The 23,459-nt window shown below is 41.3% G+C and overlaps 1 protein-coding gene across 2 annotated transcripts in view; it reads right to left on the reverse strand.

The window, feature by feature from the left end:
• The window catches only part of PDE6D (phosphodiesterase 6D), a 39,362-nt gene extending 16,337 nt beyond the window's left edge, over nucleotides 1-23,025 (reverse strand). The window contains exon 1 of one of the 2 annotated variants that reach the window (XM_061452280.1): nucleotides 22,841-23,025. In XM_061452280.1, coding sequence (XP_061308264.1) covers nucleotides 22,841-22,890 — 50 coding nt within the window. In that variant the 5' untranslated portion in view covers nucleotides 22,891-23,025. Of the gene's footprint in view, nucleotides 1-22,195; nucleotides 22,500-22,840 lie in introns of those variants that run through there. The other variant, XM_061452279.1, reaches the window with a different exon arrangement.
• Nucleotides 23,026-23,459: the final 434 nt, after the last annotated feature.

Raw genomic sequence — 23,459 nt, forward strand, 5'->3', positions numbered from 1 at the left:
TATTTATTAAATAGAGAAATACTGAAGTCCTTTAACTCTGCATAATTTGGAAATGCTTTAAAACCACATCCAATGTTTGCGAATAAAAAATTTATGCAAACTATCCAGTTCAACATCTTCTGTGCCTTTCAAACAGTTTAGGTTGAATAATACAATTATTATTTACTTTTTCATCAAGAAGAACCATTAACATACATCTCAACTGCATAGCATCCTAGTGACATCACATAGTAGAATAAGGCACAGGGCTTACTTTCAGTTAGTTTACATTTAATTTTCACTCTTTTAAATTTCTTATATAGAAACAGTGTGAAATATCTTCAGATCTTAAATATTTGCATCAGAACTGGTGACACAAGGCTTAACAAAAGCTGGTATTTGTACGAAAACAATGAGGATGAAGAGCTCCTAGATTCTGGAAAGTGTCCAGCATGGGCAGATACGGAGGGAGAACATGTTTTGGTTCTTCAGTAATACCCAGTAATATTGCAAACTAAGCCAGGCCTCCATTTCACTGACTTCTCTTTCGCAAACGAAAGTAGCAAGGAACAAATGGGTGTACATTTTGAAGGAAAGAGTGACAGACATATTGAGATGAAGCTAGGGGTCATCAGGAGGGAAAAAGGTAAAAAGAATAAATTACAGTGGTTTGCAAACAGCTGAACTAGGGAGGTAGACACTGTTGTTACAGGGTTTATGTCTCTGTCCAGGTAGTCTAGCTGTGTAGAAGGTTAACTCTCTTAGAATTTTTGTCACTGCTGAGCAATAGGAATCAATTTAGGCATTTGCAGGCAACCTTTGATTTTTTCAGATAAAAGCAACAGTATGTGACATTCCTCAGCAGCTCCTGCCTGCAGCAGATGAGAAGACTGCCCTGTTATCCTGAAGCACCAGCAAAGGCCACACAGACAACACTTCCTAAGGGCATGCTAGGCACTTCTGTAGGAACCAAGATGATCCACCTAAAAAGACTAACCACTTCTAAGCTTTGGGGAAAAAAAAAAAAAAGGAGAAACCAACAACAAACATTTGAGATTCCTAACAATGGAAGTTAAAGCAAAAATCCAAATGCACTTGTGACACATAGAACTCAATGTTGTTCTAAGTGGGAATAAGCTCCAAATCAAATCTACACACAAATCACCAAATTATGAGACAGGTTCTCCTGTCAGAGGGAGCAAGCTGCTTTCTGTGCCAGATCTGTGGAAGTACTTTTTTTGCTACTATTAGAAATGCATTTTGTTTCCTCTAGAAACAGATTTTAAAATGGTTCCTAGATCCAGATAACAGTGCCAAATAAAAGCAAGCCTAAGCAATGTAGTGGTTTTACGCTGCCTTCTGATGCCTACGGTTTAGGTTTTCTTTGGCTTCTCTGAACAGGCTTGACAGAATTCCTTTATACCAATGCCTCAGCAGGAAAAACAACATGCAATCACATCTGGAGATTGCTTTACATCCCAGGTAGTAAAACAATCCATAACTTAGAAAAACTCATCATTGCTTGCAGAACCATTTCAGAAACATGAGTTGCACAAAGAAAATTATTTTCTCTTTTCCAGTGTGAAACTCAGCTCCTCCCCACTGTTCCTGCATTTTAAATAGATCTCAAAAATTAGCATGTTAGAAAAGCTTGAGCTCATGCTAAGAACCCTTCCAGTATTAACATAATTAATGTCATCAGTAATATCTGAGTTTGCAGAAACAGCAGGTGAATCAATGGCAATGATGTATTCACACAAGAAAAGAATGTGACCTTTAAAATCCATAGGGCTTTATCAGCACATAATTTTAAAGTGGGCTGCTTGTAGCTCATGGAAAGAACAAAATTGAATGTAACTAAGGAGAGACACCACATACTTAAGGGAAATTAAAAGTACAATTGAAACATAAAACACTGGACCTCCTTACAGAAGGTGCCTCACCTATAACAAAAGGCAATTAAAAGAACAATACCGCAATTCAAATACGGCTGGATAGATTTTTTTTATCCACAATGCTTAAAACTAAGTTAAATGCTTTAAACCCCCAAACAATTTGGAATAAGTTTGCCCACTTTTAACTTTAGCACATCAAACAATTTTCCCTTCTGTAAGTGAATACTGAAAGTGATTCAGCGATTGAAACAACAGTCTTAACTACTTCAAACATTCAATCATTTCAACACAGCTGAACTATTATGATAATATTTCAAGGTTCTCTTCAATAAGTGAACTAGAGGGAGTTTCATGGAAATAATCTGTCAAGGGGTTCTGGTGAATAACTTCATTTTCATAGATGAGGTTGCAACCAGAAGCCCTCAGAGGAATTTACCTCCCGGTAAATCACTGCAGCCTATTGTTCTTTACAGAGTTGTAATGCAGTATGTCACCACAGTCATGCAGCAAAATTAGCTTTAACGGAATGAGGTATTTTGAACCTTGATATGCCTCTTTATGTTACAGCATTATTCAATTGCTTTAAAATATGCACTATACTGGCTTGCTTGTAACAGAAAGCTTGGCTTGAGTTCATGTCAATTTTGCAACACTGTAGGAGTTGAATTTTTTTACACGTATAAAAGGACTTTCACACTTCTCCATACTGACAGGGCACATACCTGAGCAGAGGAACAAAGACTTCTTTGACCAAATTTTCTAATGGGATAAACATGGCTGCTTAGCTGGCATTTTCATACAGTTTCACTTGAATAACCTGTAGTCTTGTGTGAAGAGTGAAAAAAACCCTGACCTAAAAGGCTTTTAAAAGGCAGTTTTATATAGCACTGTTTGTGGCCAGTCAACGCCTTTGTTCCTTGAAGGCTTCTGCAGTAATTTCTCTATTGTGCGCAGTGATGTTTATAGAAAATGGCATAGCTGAGCATCAGCAGGTTCCCCTGCTGTTCAGATTATCTGTCCTCTGAACTCCAAGTAACATCTCGTCTGAAAGTGTCCCTCTGGTAAAATAAGCAACTGACAGTACAAAAAGCCTAAATGACTTCCAACTGCCAGAGCTTATGTTGTGACTATGTGCTTCCCCCCCCCAAAAAATGTTTCTTTTTTATTCCCTCACTTGATGTCTCTTCTTACAGAGCTCTCTAGCACACTAGCCTATTGAGCTCCAAAGACTACTTCTGATAATCCACAGGCTTATCAGATTCATGTATTTTAGAAGAATATGTAATTTACGGGAGGTATTAATATATCATGTACTACTAAGTACAGATCTACAGACTGGAAACTGATGGGAGATGGGGCTTTCGCACAAACTGAGTCATTGTGTTACCAGTTTGTATAGCTTCACACTGTCAATATCATCCACCTTGGGCTACCCCAGACAGGAGACAAATCCTATAAATGAACTAGAAAGACAGGATGTCTCACTGAATAGGCAGTACACTACAGATGGGTGAGTAATAACTTAAACAATTCCTAGTACTACACTGCACATCAAAAACTACAAATAATGTTCTCAAAGTAGCTTTTTAATAACTGCAAATTGTAGAGACTGTGAAATAAGCATGAAGATTTGCCCACAGCCATACAATGAACTGGTAAGAGAAGGCAAGATATCTCAGGAGGTGTTTGGCTTCAAGTCTTGTGCTTCAGTAGATAATACTGCCTCTCTCTTTAGACAGCCAGGAACTGTGCTCTAAGACTAATGGAAACTCTAACTTGGAGTGACTGTGCAGTAGCATAGATTGCTGCAAACATGCTATGGAGCTGGTGCCAGTGGGTCCCTTCATTCCATGTTTTTCTTGCTTTTGGTGATTTCTCATTCACCTTAACTAAAAAGCAGGGTGGCTCTGAATCACTGCCAAACATTACTAATGGAAGTCGGGGGGCAGGAAGGAAATAAAGATGACTTCTTGCAGAATTATAAGTATTTTTTAGTGTCTAAAATGGCATATTAAGCAGGACAAAAAAATAGATATATTAGCTCTGACAACAGAAGCAAAATGCTTCTAGGTAGGAAAATGAATAAACCTCTGAAACTTACCAATAATATTGTTATTCATTAAGACAACTTAAAACCACCAGAAATATAAAATAGGAGAGTTACGGGGGGAAATACCACATTTGTTCCTTTCCTGATTCATACTAATTCAAACAGAGTTCCTGTGAAAATGCTTAAGTTCCTTTTTTTTTTTTTTTTACTGGACACTCAATCATATTTTGAGCTCAAAGCGCTTCAATCAAGCCAGTATGTGGGTCAGGCTTAATATTACAGGTTGTTTCTTTGTTCCCTTATGACAAGTAGAGAGCTAAGTTAAAAAATCTCCCCCACTCTGAAAGTTTGAGATGCCCTTGATACAGTTTCTAACATCCCTTTAATATACAAGGTTTCCTTGCACAGAATTTCATTAGATGCAAAAGGGAGCCCAATGAAAATGTGCTTTTTCATGTATTCAAATTGTCCTCAAAATTGCCTTCTCCCGGAACTGTAGTCATAATTTTGCAAAACAGAGTCAGCAGTTAATCTGAAAGGACAAAGTCTCAGGACAAATCCTAGGGCTGCTCACTGCTGGCAGGGACAGGCAGGCACCATTTTGTACAAAGTGACCATCCATTTTGTACAGAATGACATTCAGAGATTACTGGCTAAAGAACTCTGAAGAGCTGAACCAATATAAACATACTTTGCTTAAGTAAGTCCAAACACTCCATCAACACCCTCAGAGTCAGACTCCTTGAACACGGCAGTCAGTGGCAGAGCCATTAGTCTAAATGTTAGAGAAAATGCCAATTCTTGATGCTGTTTGGTTAAAATACTAAAAATAAACTCTCCCTGCCTGGCAGGGCTATGCTTCCAAAATGAATGCCACCTATTACAAGGATCCACGAATAGACCTACACTGTAATGGAACTGTATTTTGGGACTAGCTTTTTCCATATCCACTGAAGCTTCCCAGAGTTGGACAGCAAGCAGGCAGCCACCGTGGGAAACATCCACCCTGTTGCATCTTGCCTTGTTTCCTTTTTTCATTGCATTCTTTCAGAACCTGTTGGGATCAGAGCAGAACAATGTCTGAGCATAGTCATGGAATAAAACAAAAAAAACTTCTGGAAAAAAGTATTAAGTTCCAGCAGCAAGCTTTTCCTAGCTTAACTTGAAAAAGTTTGTAGTAGCTCCAGCCTCACCAGATGCAGCTGAGAATGGGCAAGGACTCTTTTTTTGCTCAATTTTGAGCTTCTTCGCACTTTGGGAGACACTGTCCTTGTCTGCTCTCTCCAAAATAGGAACAACTTCCCGTAAAACCTACCAGCTACTTAGTTGCACAAATAGTAAAACAACATTTCAGAAAAGGATGCAAGTGTACTTAGAAGAGCCTCAAGTGACCTAGCTAGATACTTTACAAAATGGTAATTGAATCTTGCTTAAAGTTAGAAGAAACAAACCTATGGGGAAGGCAGTTTGTGTGGAGTGCATTTTAGTTCAACCAAGATGAGCTGCTTGGCTTCCTAACACTTGTTCTATTTATTCCTCTACTACAATCTTCTCAGTGTGACGTCTTTAACGAGGAGATCACAACATCCTCTATACTGGCCAGGGAGATTAAGCAACACACACACACACACAACGAAAAAGCAAGAGTATTTGAGATTTAACTCAAAATCTCTGCTAGTTTGCCATAAAGATTTGGCATTTAAATGACTGAATAATGTCAATCTTCCACTAACATTAGATGGCTGTTATGAGTAGGTATTACAGGATAAACCCAAACAATTTCCTTTTGAATATTACATTATCACTATATAAGAGATGTCTGCTGATTTTCCCTGGGGATCTTCTGTTCCTGGGAGATACAGATTTAACGGTGGACTTACCCATGCCTTGCTGGCACTTAGACCATGAGCTAGGGAGCAAGGGGCTTGTTTTTCATTTTCATAAAGCTTGATAAATAAACTACCATGACATACTGCAGCAATGTCAATTGATACACATTCAGGGCAAAGTCCATCTACTATTGAAATGACCAGTACCAGATTTTACATTATTTCTTTACAGATTAATTGGTATACCCAAGAACATAAAAGAAGTAATTAACCTCTCATTTCTATACTCACATTCATAAGAGACTGCTTTTGGGTGAGAAGTGGGAAGAAAAAAATAAGATCACAGTTAAAACAAAAAGAGAAAATTTATCTCTTGTCAGTAGTCTGGCCTTACTACAAGGCAAGTACACACAGCAGCACAAAATTAGGTTTTTTTTTTAATAGAAAAACTAACAATCTTTGCTAGAAGTGCACAGCTGAATGCTCAGATTTGTGGCATCTGAACAGTCTTTCATTTAAACTAGTCTGCTTTAATTGCTTATTTTCTATCTTTTCCCATTGCAAGACAAAGATGCTATTGAGGATGCATCTCCCCAGTAAGGCAATCAGAACATGAGCTTGCAATTACAGTAATATTTTGCATAAAGGCTTTCCTTATTAATCCAAAAGAGCTCTAATTCCAAGCCTCATTATTTTACTATGCTGCCATCCCAAACAGTGCAAAAACTCTTCTGGATTCTTTGTGCCTGTATGCCAAGCAGCTCAACTAGGTTTCCTCTCTTTAGAGAACTTTTATTTATTCCATTTCCAAGGATAAAAAGGGACAGAATGGTAGCATCACTGAATGTCAGCAGTTCAACAACACCTGGTTCTTCATACTACTGTTTCTTTGGACTGCTGCCCATGTCAAAGATCACCACCACATAGTTCACACACGATATATGTACTATGTAGGCATCTATGTTTATAAAGCCTCCTATTAATCATTCCTATACTGCCATAAATTAACATTAAGGAGGTGATTAGAGAGTTCACAAAGGAAATAGTCCTGCTAACTTGATTTCTTCTCTCAGATACTCTTTACTTAAAACGTTCCACACAGAACAAATACATATTCCATTCCACTGCATTATCACTGGGGTGAGATCCTGTTCTGAGCTGGCCCTAAAAACACTCCTCCATGCACAGGAAGGCAGATATCCTTAACTCTGGATATAGAAGCAACAGCAGCTACCACAGAAGTCTTCAAGAGCCATAACTTTAAAGAATTCTTAAGTGGTAATTTGTTGTTCTCCAGCAATCCTACACAGTTGGTGAGTGTTTGGTATATGAAAGTAGGGTTCTTTCACATCAAGAGCAGTTCACCCACCTCTTTTGAATGAGAGACAGATAGTTGTCCCTAGAGAGAAAGTCCTGCCCTTAAGTTTCTATATTTCTGATAAAGTGGATGTTGATTAGCTTCTTGATCTTCAAGGGAGTCAGGAAAGAGGAGAAATAAAACTGTCTTGAAGAGCATATTTTAACTTGTGCTGCTGAGAACAGAAAGTAGGCCAGGGGAGATTTGAGAGTTACTGTCAAGTGAGACTATACAGAACAAAGCAAAATGTTACTACTGAAAAAGACAATTTGTAAAAACTTTTAGGGAAAATCTGTAGCTCAGTCTTCACGTCTTGATTCTGGAGATGTCTGTAGAAGAGGAAGAATTCATTTGTGCAAAGGGCTTGAGGGATTCCAGGATTTTTATTTGGCTGTGGAAACTTTAGACCATTAGCACACCAAATCCCCATCAGATCAATAAAGTCTACAGTCTGATAACTCCTACCTTCCAGGAAATAAGCATGTGAGCTTTATTCTAATTGTTAACAGGCAGGTGTTCACAGCACCACAATCAACAGTAAGGGGAGCACTTAAGAGATTCTTGTTGGCAGTCTCAGAGAAGGTATGAATAAAGATCAAGCACTGAATTCCTCTTGCATTCTCACACTGGCTCTGTCTAAACCCCCCTTGCTCTACCAAAAGAGAATTTGTTCCTCCATACCTTATCAACACAATGTTAATTTTTAAACAGTACCTTTCACCAGCAATTGAATTAATTAGGAGTTTGTCAATGCATAGAAGCCAATCCAGATTAAGGCATAGAGTGAATTTAAGAGCTAACTATGCTTTACTTAACCCTTGCCTGGCTGTTCTTATTCTGCATCAAGAGAGTCTAATTCCAAAGCTCTAAAGTGACTTCTATGATTTGGAACTGGGCACATTCATTCTGGGATAAAAGTATGCACAATGGGGAAATAAAGCAGAAATAGTTAAACTGGAGTAGATTTTAAGTACATAAGTCATAGAGTTTTATCTTGATTAGAGCTACTTGCAAGAGCAGAGCAATCTCTTCTTTGACACTGGGAAGAAAAGTGTAGATACTGGTTTGTGTCAATGCAGTACATTTACACAGTGTAGCTACACCCATTCAAACACTCCTGGCACCAACAAGTTTCATATTGCCCAAGCCAGCTGGCACAAAGATGATGCATATTCCCTCAAGGTGGGATTACAGCTCTGTGCACTCTTCAGGAAAACAGGCCAGACAACTGAACTTCCTTTTCCAGGTGTGCTCGTATGCCCTTGCTCACAAGTACTGCTAAAAAATGACAAAAATGCATGAAATTGTGAAAGATACTCTTTACCTCGCTTTGAAAGCAAATGCCAACTGCAGCCTCCGGGGAAAAGGTGAAACAAGTGTTGCTGCTGCTGCAGTGCATCTGTTAATTAGTCTACAAGGATTTGTGTTTATGACAAAAGTGAAAACTAACTACTGCAGCAAAAATAATACCAGCCAAACACAATTCTACTGTTTTGTTCAGTGCCATAGCAATACTTGGCATATCTGCACCAGCATAAACATGCCACTTGAGTGAGTTAGTACGACAGAAGTCACTGAGTTCTACTAAAGGTGGTTTATGCAAAGCACTTCAGGCTTTTTTGAACCTCTGCACATTCAACTGCCACACAGTATCTCACCTGCCGCTTATATCCTGCTGTTTCAACCCAGTATTGCTCTGTAACCAGGGATACATCTAGAGATCACCACAGGTTCTCTGGGAAAGCAACTAAGTATCCTTGAAATGTAATTAGAGAATCACAAGGGGATATAATCTTACTAAGATCTTATAGTAGAACAGTATTTAGCCCTGGCGCTAACACTCTTCACCTAATAAACAAAATAAAAATTCAAATCAGCCAGAGAAATAGCTATGACAAGCACTTTCATCAAGTCCACAATGACAAATGCCAATGTCCTATTTGCTGATGTGGCACAGCACGGAAACAAGCCACCCTTTCCTGGCATTAGCTTAAATGGGACCTTGGATATACACTCCATGTAGACAGTACTGGTGTGAATTTCACTGGAGCTACAATACACCCCTTACAGCCAGGACCTCCATGACTAAACATGAAGAGCACCTTTACTGCCAGCTACCCTGTTTTCCAGAGATAAACTGGCAAAACCTGATTACGAACACAACACCAAACTGAGGGACTAAGTAAGGATGTGAACATTTAGGTGGACATCAATGTCCCTCTCAATTCACAGAACAAAACCACAGTGAGAGTCAGATGTAGTTCTCAAAGGGACAAGAGAAAAAAGGATCATGGATCTGAGCCACTAAAGTAGTTATATCTCTGGAGCACTGTGCAGGTAGGACCACATGCTGCAACAAACTGGTTTTGGTTTTCCACTTAAAACTGACAGGACCAAGATTATTCAAGGAAAACAAGTTCAGTATCTGCTCCCTTCTGAGGAAGGGAGGAAAACTGAAGCATACAGACCAAGTGGAGAATCAAAACAAAACTGAAAAGACAGTCAGGAGGGAATGATTGGCATTTGCGTGAGGAGACTAATCTTATAATGGACAAGAGGCTGCTGAAAGCAGAGGCAGAGGAATAAAAGGGGATTTACATAGATTGAGGCAGAACTCTCAAAAAACAAGGACTCCATACCAGAATTACTATGCTTTTTTTAGAAGCCTACTAGAACATGAGAAGTGCTTAAATTTGCAGTGTGGATTTGTGATCTGACAATTTAATCATCCCAACATTTTATACAGTGTTAGACAGTATAGCAGTCTGAAAAAGTTGTTTGGAAAAGCACTACAGCAAAAGATGGAAATCAAATGTAAAAAAAATCAGTTCCAAATGAGTTTAGAATAGGTAAAATACTAGTATTTGATTCTGAATGCTGTATGTTAATCAACCTCTACACATACACTAATGTGAACTATACTGATGTGAACCTCTGAGCATGTCACCAGGGGATCTCTTGAAGATGGAGGTCTGTGCCCAAGTCAGCACCTCTTTGCTTTAGCGCACATTGGAATTCAGATGAAGAACATTACTGTGGGGATACAATAATGAAATCCCCACTGAAATGACAAAAAAAGTAATGGCCTCTATTACTTCCAAGCAGCTCCTGTATCTTTCATTGTCAATAAAATCTACAGCTATGTTTATACTAAGTTTTTATGTTTATTATTTTAAGAAGTTTGTAGCTGTATGTTAAATTTCCAGAGTATTTAAATCTGATTTTTATAATTTTAATAAAAATCTATTAATATATTTTTCAGCTGAAGCAATGGAATACCTTATTTCTGCTGAGAAAACAGCAGCATGTATAAATAATGCAATTAGGTGTAACTCACAACTCGTTTTTTTTTTCAATTTAGTTAATAATAACAAAATTAACAGAAATTTAGTTATTGAAAAGCTAGACTTTCCCACAGCTAATACAAATACTACAATTTAAACATATTATTATGATATTTCAAAGTGTGAACTTCATAAACATTTGTGTTATGGTGAATGCCAATGTTGTGAAGGTATATATAAAAAGCTCAAAAATTACATAATTAGCAATATCTGCACCATTTACAGGTGCACCTACATTAAACTATAGTTTTTATTCATTTGAATTTGCACCTTTGCAAGCATTTCTCTGCCTAGTCACTGTATTTACTATTTCAGAGCCTGCAAAACTGGGACTTGTGCAAACATTAATTAGGAAAACCAGGAATCTTTTTTCAGTGAAATAAATGCAAGAGACCATAATTTTCACCCGGCCACTAGGCAGGGCTCTATTTAAATAAGAAAGAGGGCCTTAATGAGGGTACTATAGTTTGAGGTCTTGGAGGGGTAGAGATTTGCTCTATAGCTGCCTGGTTAATGCCTCATCTCTACTTTGCTAGACAGGGAAAAGGAGTTTATTCATGTGGTGAGAAGGGAGTTTTGATTCTCCTCTCTGAGTAACATCAAGAGGCTTGAAGTGGTAACTAACAACTTTCGGGGAATCTGTTTTGATTTTACAAGTAGTACTCCAGTTCAGGCTACTTTAAAGTGCCTTTGTGACTGTTTTGTTGGTCTTTTGTTTTGTTTAAAACCCTAAGGAACTTATTCTAATGACAGTGGAGAGTGCTAGGAGAACCAGGGAACTGATTTTTTTTTTTTCTTTCTTTGTATGCAGCTAAAGATTTCTCTGTAGAAGTTAAGCTTTAAGGTCAGTGTTACACTAATATAATGCAGTTCCCTTTGAAGAAATTATAGGGGGAAGCACATAAAACAACTGTTTCCTGGAGCTGTTAAAATACTGCATTTTTATGGCAACAGTGTCACTGTAACGGTTCCTTGTGGATTAATGAGGGTGCCATAAATGAACAGCTCAAACTTTATTGGCTTCTCTTCCTCCTGGAAAAGGTATTCTAAAATTAACATGTGTTTGTTCTGCAAGGGCGCATGGGATTCTCAGCCAATGATTTCCTATGTCTGCCTCATAACAGGAGCTGCAGTAGAATAGTCTCTTAACAGCACTTACTGCATGGTCAGTATTTGTGACTGCCTAGTGACTGGACAAGTCACACAGCACAGTAATGCTAAAGACCCCTTGTAAAGAACAAGCAGAAGAAAAGATGATTACCGTACCAAAATCATCTTAAATGCATTTACTCTTATTTTAAAGAAGATATGTGACCACAGACATAGCAATGTGATGCTTAAATGCTCAAATAATAACATTAAGCTAGGATTTTAGAATTGGTGCTGCAAGGGTAATTAAGCATGGTAATGTGAGAAGCTTCCTCAGGTGAGTTGCAGCTGAATGTTGAAGACAGTGTGAGAGTGTCCTGAGAACAAGCTCATCTGACTTAAGCAGAGGCTATGGGCATGGCACAGTTGGACTGGACTGCTGTTCACAGCCCTCTCCAGCTGCTTGTTACTTTCTCCCTCAAATCTAACAGTTGAGCTGTTTGTAAAACTGCTAACCTGATCTACTTGATCATCACAGGTCTCTGCTCCTTAACCTTAAGTGGTTCAAGCTAGTATGGCTCATTCTGAGGGAAACGGGAGGTTTCATTGAATCATAGAATAATTAGGGTTGGAAAGGACCTTAAGATCATCTAGTTCCAACCCCCCTGCCATGGGCAGGGACACCTTACGCTAAATCATATCACCCAAGGTCTTGTCCAACCTGGTCTTGAACACTGCCAGGCATGGAGCATTCACAACCTCCCTGGGTAACCTGTTCCAGTGCCTCACCACCCTAACAAGAAAGAATTTCCTTCTTATATCCAATCTAAACTTCCCCTGTTTAAGTTTTAACCCGTTACCCCTTGTCCTATCACTACAGTCCCTAATGAAGAGTCCCTCTCCAGCAGCCCTGTAGGCCCCCTTCAGATACTGGAAGGCTGCTATGAGGTCTCCATGCAGCCTTCTCTTCTCCAGGCTGAACAGCCCCAACTTCCTCAGCCTGTCTTCATATGGGAGGTGCTCCAGTCCCCTGATCATCCTCGTGGCCCTTCTCTGGACTTGTTCCAACAGTTCCACGTCCCTTTTATGTTGAGGACACCAGAACTGCACACAATACTCCAGGTGAGGTCTCACAAGAGCAGAGTAGAGGGGCACGATCACCTCCTTCAGCCTGCTGGTCACGCTCCTTTTGATGCAGCCCAGGATACAGTTGGCTTTCTGGGCTGCAAGCGCACACTGCCAACCCATGTTCATTTTCTCATCGACCAACATCCCCAAGCCCTTCTCCACAGGGCTGCTCTGAATCTCTTCTTTGCCCAACCTGCAGCTGTGCCTGGGATTACTCCGACCCAGGTGCAGGACCTTGCACTTGGCATGGTTAAACTTCATGAGGTTGGCATCGGCCCACCTCACAAGTGTGTCAAGGTCCCTCTGGATGGCATTCCTTCCCTCCAGCGTATCAACCGAACCACACAGCTTGGTGCCATCGGAAAACTTGCTGAGGGCGCACTCAATCCCACTGTCCGTGTCAGCGACAAAGATGTTAAACAAGACTGGTCCCAACACCGATCCCTGAGGGACACCACTCGTTACTGGTCTCCAGCTGGACACTGAGCCATTGACCACAACTCTTTGTGTGCAGCCATCCAGCCAGTTCTTTATCCGCCGAGTGATCCATCCATCAAGTTGATGTCTCTCCAACTTAAAGACAAGGATGTCATGTGGGACAGTACTGAATGCTTTACACAAGTCCAGGTAGATGACACCAACTGCTCTACCCCTGTCCATCAGTTCCGTAGCCCCATCACAGAAGGCCACCAAATTGGTCAGGCAGGATTTCCCCTTAGTGAAGCCATGCTGGCTGTCACCAAGCACCTTTTTGTTTTTCATGTGCCTTAGCATGCCTTTCAGGAGAAACTGCTCCAAGATTTTGCCAGGCACAGAGGTGAGACTGACTGGTCTGTAATTCCTCGGGTCATCCATTTTCCCCTTCTTGAAAATGGGGGTTATATTTCCCTTTTTCCAGTCATTGGGAACTTCACCTGACTGCCATGATTTCCCAAATATGATGGACAGCGGCTTCGCAACTTCATTCGCCAGCTCCTTCAGGACCCGCGGATGGATCTCATCAGGACCCATGGACTTGTGCACGTTCAGATTTTTAAGATGGTCTCGAACCAGCTCCTCTCCTACAGTTGGCACAAGGTCTTCATTCTCACAGTCCCTGCATCTGCCTTCCAAGACTTGGGTGGTGCAGTCAGAGCCTTTGGCAGTGAAGACCGAGGCAAAGAAGTCATTCAGAACCTCAGCCTTCTCCAAATCCTGTGTAGCCAGCTCTCCTGAGAGCTTCCTGAGGGGGCCTACATTCTCCCTAGTCTGTTTTTTATTTGCTACATACCTGTAGAATCCCTTCCTGTTATTTTTAATACCTCCAGCTAAGTTTAATTCTAACTAGGCCTTAGCTTTCCTAACCTGGTCCCTAGCTTCCTGGACAACATCCCTGTACTCTTCCCATGCCACCTGTCCTTGCTTCCACTTATTATAAGCCTCTTTTTTCATTTGAATTTTCCTCAGGAGCTCCTTATCCATCCAAGCAGGTCTCCTGGCCCTCCTGCTGCACTTCCTTCTGGTTGGGATGCAACACTCCTGAGCTTGTAGCAAGTGATCCTTGAATATCAACCAGCAGTCTTGGGCCCCCCTGCCCTCTAGGGCTGTATCCCATGGAACCTTACTAAGCAGGTTCCTGAAGAGGCCAAAGTCTGCTCTCCTGAAGTCCAGGGCACTGAGCTTGCTGCATGCTCTTCTCACTGTCCTGAGGATCTCAAATTCGAGCATCTCATGATCTCTGCATCCAAGGCTGCCCTGGAGAGTCACATTTCCAACGAGCCCTTCCCTGTTGGTGAGCACAAGGTCAAGCATGGCACCTCTCCTTGTCGGCTCCCCTATTACTTGCAGAAGGAAGTTGTCTTCTACACAATTGAGGAACCTCCTGGATTGCTTGTGCCAGGCCGTACCATCCTTCCAACAGATGTCAGTTTGCAGTGCTCATTTGAGCAGCTCAGCTAGTAAATCTGAAAATGAGGTTGTTTCAGTGGTATGGACAAGAAAGTAACTTTACCAGAATGAAGTCAAATAGCTAAGCATTCTAACGCACTAGAGTCTACCTTAAAGACTTTATAATTGGAAGTCAAATACCTATCTCCAGAAGATCCTTCTGCATTAAAGGTTAGTATGCATTTCTTGGTGTGCAATCTCCAGATGGGTCTGTTCCACCCTGTAGTGGAGCTACACTAATGGGGACAGTGGTGATTCTATCCTCTCTGCAAACCTCTTCCTTCAAAATGAATTGGGGGTGTTGTAGAACTGCCTTTAAGTACAAAGCTTGCAGCAGCAGTCCATGCCAACAGATGTATGGAAAATAGTTTGTCTTTAGTGAGGGTCTCTAAGATTTTTCCTATACACAGAAATAATTTTTAGTTAAAGCAATACAAATAGCCACTTTTTCACTGTCTCCTAAAACCAGAATTTCATTTGACTTTCCAAACAGAAGTGACTTGATGGTAACTCTCTGCTTGCCCAGCAGACTGTCCCTGATTACAAGTTCTGGTTTTTTGGATCTTTGCCTTTTGGAAGGGCTGAGATCAAGTCATCTGAAGTGAGGAGGAAAGAGGCATGAGGGCAGGCAATCTGCTTATGTGGGGTATACATTCATTGGTGACTACGGTGTAAGATCCTCCCAATTTTCTTGATACAATAATTAGGAAAAGATGGATATAATCAGTGGTCCCAAGAACCAGATAAGCTTCTGACTTGCCACAGAGCAGATGAAATTTATGTAAACAGTGTAGCATATAGACTGACCCATATAAATACTCCTCTATAGAATTACTAAAGTAAAATTCCCTGCACCCTCATTTTCTCTAATGGAAGGCCATACTGCTCCTAGTTAGGCAGGCAAACCTCTCAGTATGAGTAGATGAATTTAACATGATGCTTTTGTGCACTGTTATCCCAAGGGATGACTGAAAATAAAAAAAAAATATTTTTCTTGCTTTTTACCTAAGCCTGCCATTCTTCCAGAAGGATGCTGCCTGATATTCTAGTTATGAACATAATCAACTCAAAAGTTCACTCATGGCTGAATTAATCTGATACTGTTTCCCTTAAGTCTCTCTTCTATACTTAACATTTCTGTCAGAGGGAGAACCCTGTTCAGGAGAAATCTGACAATGGACCCTCAAGTTCGCAATTGCAACTGAAAATCCAGGCTGTCAACTAGGACTTAGCAATATGCAGCTGAGAAGTGGTTTCCACTGTTTACGCGAAACTCAGTTAATGTCACGTGTTTTCTGGACAGAGCCTCCTAAGAGTTTACAGTATGTGCTTGGACAAGATATCAAATGAAATGGCTTTGGAAACTTTATACTAAGGCCCAATAAGTGTTACCTCAAAAAACTCATCTGTTCTTAACACTGATCTGAGAGTGATGCTACCCAGATGCCAAAGCTCTTCTTTCTATGGGTGCTCCTGATGCAGGCCCAGAATAGAAAAGCAGCCCTGAGAATGGTGGTATGGGGTTTCTTTTGTTTTCAGTGCTCACTACTGTAGTTTCTTTCACATCAAATGTAAATACATGATCTGCTCCTTAAGATGTGTGAGCAACAAAGTCACCTTTCATGTGCTTACAGAACTAAGTTGTGATAAATCCTGCTATACTAGTATGCAGAAAAAGACAAAATTAATATTGCCAGGTGGACCTTAATAAATCATGGTATGTTCTGCTTACTGGTCTGTATCTGGGAACCTGGCATAGCTTGTACTTCTATACAAACTTTGGCTATCTAGATGTAAACAAAGCATTGGTTTATCTTTAATGGAGCGTCTGCACTCTAATTTGAAGCTGCCTTAATTTCCCAGCTTAAAGATGGGGAAATAGAAGAGGTTTATACTGCATAAATTGTGGAAGTCAAAGGCAGAAGTCAGAGTACAGTAGCCTGCTATCTTGTAAAATTTTGACTCAACATACTTTCTGGATCAACTCAATTTCAGGGATAAACATGGAAGAGCAAGCTGAATCAGCTTGCATGCTGAGACTGCTTTAGCTAACAGAATATTGTTTTTGCAGAGACACAAGAGACACATCAGATGTCTGTATAAGAAAAAATACTATTCAGAACAGTATCTTTGAGGTTTTTTAGATGCCTCCTCAGCTTGCCTACATCTGTGTAAACTTAGCTTTTTCCTACAAGTTGGCTGTGAAGGTACATGGTGGGGAAGAAGCTCTGTCAATTCTCACTTGATGGATTAAGTTGCTATGTTCTGCTGTGTGGAAACTCAAATTCTGTCACAATAGCTGAGGCATAAGGCACAAATGTCTTCCAAGGATTCAAAGAGTAACTTGCATTATCTTAACATGTTATAAAGGAAATAAAGGGAAATAATTTTGCTAATGACAACTGCATTATTTTAGGTACCTTATTAGGTCAGCACTACGAAAGCAATTAAAAATACTGAAACCATAATTCTAGTGAAATGCTGGATGGGTAAGCCTTGGAGAGATGAAAGGATAAGTCTTAGAATAAAACTCTAACCACAAGGTGCTAAGGTAATACTGCTGACTAAAATGAAATCCAGAACTTCAATGTGAACTTACACTTTTAAATCAGTGTTAGATGTATTTTCTACAGCACCTGGCAGATCACTTGTTTCCTCTGATGGTGGAGTCCTTGATTCCCCTTTCACTGCCAAGGGCACACAGCACCATTTCCAACACTGCCAGGGGACTACATTAAACTTGAAATGCAGAAAACTGACTGTAGCTCATTCAGTCATATATATATATATATCATATATATTATTCATATATATGATGCAAATCACTGTTTAATCATAATTAAATACTTAAACTTTTTTCAATTAAAGTTCACAAGTAGAGGACATGAAGTTTTTAATTCTCACTGAAGAACCAGGCAGGTAAAACCTAACCTGGTAAAATTGTTCCTGTTTTGTTTGCAGGTTTATGGCTCGTGACTTACGCGTAAGAGACTTGATGAGTCTCTTTGGCATACTAGACCTATATAGATTATCATGTATTGCAGAATTTCCATCAATGCTAGAAACGCTGATACAGTAAAGGTACCTTGACCACAGTGACACTTACTTAACTACCCAGTACAACCTGGCTAAAGCTTCTATGTGAAACTGTGGCTGCTTTGAAACAAAGACTTCTTGATACTGCAAGGGTGGGAACCTATTCTACAGTCAGACTAACTGGGAATGTGGACAACTCTCACTTGTAACCCTAAGGTTTGTAGACAGGAAAATGGTAAAGTTTAAGAACAAAAGACCATTCCTTTTCATATGATACAATAAGGAACTATATGCATTAGATGGAAGAACATTACAGTTTTTAGAAACCAGAAAGATGGATAAGGGAGCGCAAACTCATGTTTTCTAGAGTGTTTTAAAAGTGCATTGGCTCTCTACAGAGTATACTGCTCAGCTTCTGGGCTGCCCAGTTCCCACTTTTAGCTGGACAGTGTCTCCTTTTAACCCATTAATTTGACGATTCATATTTCTCTTCCATCATGAGAAGTCTAAACAAATTGAAATCTGAGGAAACCTTAAAACAAGGGGGATTTTTTCTTTTTTTTTTTTTTTAAAGCCAATTAAAGCTGCAACCTTGTTAGTTTTGTAGAAGCTGCAACAGATAAGTATTTCAAGTAAACAAGCAGCTAAAGACCTACTGGACTAACAAACTGGAAACTCAATTTGATGGAGCTTCCATTTGGATTTCTCAACTTTTGATTGCTACATCAAACTAGTTCAAAACTTCTGTGGCTGTTCTTAGGAACTGATATGCAAGATTGCCATCCGCTACACTTTCTGTTTGTACAGGAGAAAACAGGTAGAAGGTGGAAGTAGAAGTCTGTCTGCAGATTAAGATAAAATTCAGAGAAGCTCTTAATGGTTCCTGGAATATTTACACTACAGCTCTATCCATCTTTCTAAGAGGTTAATGCTTTGCTAGAATTATTTCCTAGACAGAAAACCAGTGGTGAGGATTGGAAGAAACTCTGGGAGCTAGGAAGATGTTGCACAGAGAACTTTGAGGACTCCACAAAGTAGGACAGCTTTTAACATAAAGTTTTGCCTACAAATATTGGAGTGCCCGAGCTACAGGCATTTGTTTATACCAACTACAAATACTAATTTCATAACTCCTAATTACTGTGACCTATAGTTAATGTCTCTTCATGCTAATGTTCATCATATTAATTTGTTTTGGGAGACTTCTGAAGTACAGGAAGATATATTGCATAGCCTTAAATGGAAGTCCATTATCCTAAACTTATAAATATCCATAAGGCAATTAACACTATGGAGATCCAATTCTGATGAGCCTCCTCTGTACTAAAGCAAATAAAACAAGTGATACTTTGTTTGAATTGTAAGATTTAAAGTGGAAAACAGATGTGCTTACTCATATGTTAAGAGGTGAGACTTAGCACCTTAACTATGCTATGAGACCCAACTGACTTGTTTGGGTTTTCTCTTCCTTGCTGTTCTGGCTGAAACATTACAGAGGAGCTGCATAAAGAAGCTAAACTGTTGTCCCTCTGTTGTGAATCTGCTGTTGCAAACTATGACTATATTTCTAATCTACAGCATGTATGCTATGTAAGAAATCAAAGCATGTATGCTTCCAAATGCTGGCAAACCAAAGAGGGTAACTGTCTGCAGTGTCCTCATTCTAGTGAACATAGTTCATTAAAAAAAGCCTAAAACTATGCTAGCCCATATTGGAACAAAGATAATAGTGAACATAGTTCATTAAAAAAAGCCTAAAACTATGCTAGTTCATATTGGAACAAAGATAAACAGGCAACCCACAAATTATCAAGGGGGATGGTGGGAGAACCCATCAAGAAAACCCCACTGAATTTTGACTGTTAGGGAAATGTGTTATCAGTGCTACTTTTACCTGAAAAAGGATGCAAAATACATTTAATAGTACACACTAACTCTAAAGATAATGACAGAATGAAGCCTGAAGAATGTCTTGAAAGGGTAAGTCAGGGTCAAGTAAAATGCTATTCTGTGGCTTGACAGAACAACTGTCCCATCTTCTAGAGAAACAGGCATTACCAGATTTCATGCATTTGAGATTATAGGACCATCTGTGCATAAATACCTGCAGAAATAAGACTGCTAATTTTCCAAAGAAAATAATCTTCAGTTTCAACTGAACTGATATTACTTATCAGTCAAACAACAAGTCTCCATTTCCTTAGTGCTAGACTACCTTTAGATATTAAGTATAACAACTGCTATTCAGGTGAGTGCCTTCAAAAAAGCAAGCTGATGAACATACAAGCTCTGTGAACAGCTACTGTCTCTGAAGAAATGACAAGTTATAGAAGCTTTTGCTGGCTGCTTTCAATCTTTTGCTACACTATACTTACTGGACTGTCAATCTTCAATGTTTAACTGGTGCTATAAAAATTCTTTGGACAAGTGTAATAAGGTATAATGAATATGCTCATTTGCCAGCAAGCATAAAATATTTTTCCTTTGGTTTCAGTCTTTTAAAATAGCAAAGTCCATGAAAGGGGGGAGTAAATGTTTCTGGCTTGAGTTTTGCGACACTAGCCACAGCATATTTCTGCACTAGTGTCATTGAGGAAGGAAAGTGTATCTCTGCATTAGAGGGTGGATTTGGGCTGTAATTTAATTTCCACAGCAGCATACCCCAATCAGTTGGAAAGCTTGTAATTAACCTCTTCTCAGGAACCATAAGTAAGCAGAATTCGTTTGAGGAAACTTTGATAATTCAATGTGAGCCGGATTTCCAGCTAAAGTGCCTGTTCCTATGTTCAAGCAAGCATTTTGAAAGTCTGCTTCCCCAACAAGGCTTTCTGCCTCATCAACTGATCTTGCCACACAAGGAATCTAATACATGCAGACCCTAGGTGTAACACTGTGTTGGTTTCTTGCGCTAAAGGCAAGTTCAGTTTGAAGTGCCAAGTTTGTAGGGTGTGCTTAAGCTGGTGGAGTTGAACTCGCTTCCTCCTGGGAGCAGAAGGAAAACTTCAAGTACTCAAAGTATAAACTTAATGGCCTTTCAGAATATGTTTTTCTTACTAGTAAATTAAATCAGCACATACAGCAGCAGAGTGGGTGGAAGATAAAGCATCTCTTTTAAATGTAATGCTTTCTAGAATACATGCTCACTCTCAGAAAAGGAAGTGGAAGTCTGAGCTGATGGCTGCCTTGAACAGAGAATGGTCACATCTGGGCATGAGTAGCTTCCTGGGTGGATGGTGCAGTGTCTCAAGGCTTCCTCTCACAAATGAGGAATATCTGTTTAGCTGCTCTTCTGGATTATTAAAGGAATGCATAGATTCCTGTTTCTTAGACTTCATACTACCTGGCCCCTGTGGCAACCATCAAAGTATTCTAGCCTGTTTGTGGAGAAGCACAGTCAGGCTTTACTAAAAACTTCTGTCAAAAATAAAATCAGTATTTTTTTATTCTGGGGGTTTGTTTGTTTCCCAATAACAAGCAAAGGAAGACTAAACTTGAGGTACTTCAACATGGAACTGCAGGGTATTTCTATTATGGCTTTTTGTCCATGCTATGGCTGCTTGAAATAATAGAAGTTTACCTTAGGTTTGTCTAATATCCTTCCCTCTCAAAGAGCAAGAAAAGCATTTTCTGCTTAAGCCAACAAACAACAAAATGGATCATTTAATCCAAAGCTGGACAAAGGCCTTAATGTAAATTCTCCTATCCAGTAAAGACTACATACAAACACATGCAATAAGCATTTAGAAGTTTGTTTTCTAGGCTTAACTTGCCAGGCACTTCTCACTTCAACCAACAGCCATGTTTGGTCTTGTCAGAAGCTTATTCTTCTAATTGCCAGCACAAAAGGTTTTAAATCATGTTTTGACAGCTAAAATACTAATCTTCATAAATAAAAAGAACTGTCAATAACACTAGCGCAGAAGCAAAGGAACCAGATGTGGTACTAACAGCTGTGGGAGAGAACAATGATTCAAAAGTCAAGAAAAGCATCTGCTTATATTCTGATAGTAGCTATCTGTCTAAATCCAACTTAGAAAATTAGCTCCTGCTACATCTGGCATAGAGATTCTGAACATCTTGCTGGGGAAAAAAAGATGTTTAGAAATAACAGTATTAGATCAAGAGGGTATTCTGCTCACTTCTGTCCTCTTCATTGTAAAAAAGGAAAAAAACACACCAACATCAATCTTTTGGTATCTAAAGGTCAAACTAGCAAGCTCACATTTGTCTTCCAAGCTTAGAAGAATCAACTACAGTGAAATATAGGAGCTTTATATTTCACCCACCCACAGTTTGAACATGGGCTTTTGGCTTGAACTTTTCTCTACTTTGCTGAAATCCTGGGTTAGAAGGGTGCACACAGATCTTGCTTCTCTTCTAAACTCAGATCTCTCATTCCATCAGCATTATATTCAGACAATGCAGACAAGAAATGAGAGTGTTTTTTTGAAAGCCACAACATGAAGTTTTGAAATTAACTGTACAGAAAGGCATTAACACCTAGCGTATGTAAGCATTAGTGATAAAAGACATTGTATGACCGACATGACATGTGCCAGTACCTAGCAGTATGAAAAGGAACAAGGTATTTAGTTGCCTCCGGACCTGAAGACCAGGTATTTCCTTTCCGAGCAGAGAGCGCAGGCCAGAGGGGAAGAGATCAGATTCTCCTGGGACCGAAGGCATCGGCCTCCGAGCAACTTCACCTGCCCTCTCTAAAGCCGTCCTCGCTGCCGAGGCAAGGGAGTCCCTCCGCTCAGCGGCCACCGCCTTCCCACCCTGCCCGTCTCCACGGGCCGCCCGTCAGCAGCCGCCGGCGGACAGCTCCGGCAAGCCGGGGTAGGGGCCGGGGTAGGGGCCGGGGAAGCGGCGGCGGCCGCCACGCCGATGGAGGCTTTGGCCCCCTGCCACCGCCACGACAGGGACATCCCCCCACCGGAACCTCACAGTGGAGCAGGGCCGAGAGCCAGGCCCCAGCGCTAAGTGGCCTCCGTCCCGTCCCCCCTCCCCGGGCCGGTGCCAGCCCGGCGGGAAGGACGCCCCCCTCCTCCCGCCACCGGAGGGGAGGACGCCATAGGGAGGCGTTTCCATGGCAACCCCCTTCAGGCCCCGGGATCCCCCCCCCACACACACACCCGTAACCCTCCCCCCCACACCTTCCCGTCCGGGTCCCTCCCTCCCGCCTCACGGCCCCGCCGGGAGGATACAGCTTGAAGCCCCGGAGGATCTCCTTGGCCCGCTCGTCCGTGGCCGACATGGTCCTGCCGCTCCGCGCCGCGGGCGGACAGGGCTGGGCCGGTCTGGCCTGGCTGCGCGGGCCTGGGCGGGAAGACGACAGTGACAGCGGCGCCTCAGGACCCCCCCCCCGCCACCCCTCCCCCCGCACTCTCTCGCACCCGCCACAGGCCGGCGCAACCAACCCGAGCAGGCTCCCGCTGCCCCGCCCTCCGGCCCGCCGCTCTGGCCAATCACCTGCTGTAGCCGTCTCGCCGCGGCCTCTCCCAGCACAGGAAGAACAGAGCGTCTGACCAATCAGACAGCACGTCCGCGCACCCGCCCTCCCCCCCTTCAAGGGTGGTTGCGCAGCGGTCGTTAAGGCGTACGCTGCAGTCGGGGCTGACGTCGCCGCGGGATGGGAGTCGCCGGGGGACAAACCTTCCCCGGCCGCTCGGTCCGCAGTTGTGAGGCCGGGCCGCGTGGGGGCGCGGGCGAGGGGAGGCCTCAGGGGTGCAGTCGAGGGGCCGAGGAGCCCCGACAGGCCCGCTTAGCACCCGCCCGACGACAACCTTCAGGGGTCGGTGCCGACTGGGTGAATGCCGCCGGGGC

This window comes from Pezoporus flaviventris, unplaced genomic scaffold (genome assembly GCF_033815535.1).
Source record: "Pezoporus flaviventris isolate CSIRO_AGI_PZ_B2104156 unplaced genomic scaffold, CSIRO_AGI_Pfla_v1 ptg000013l, whole genome shotgun sequence".
Lineage (NCBI taxonomy): Eukaryota > Metazoa > Chordata > Aves > Psittaciformes > Psittacidae > Pezoporus > Pezoporus flaviventris.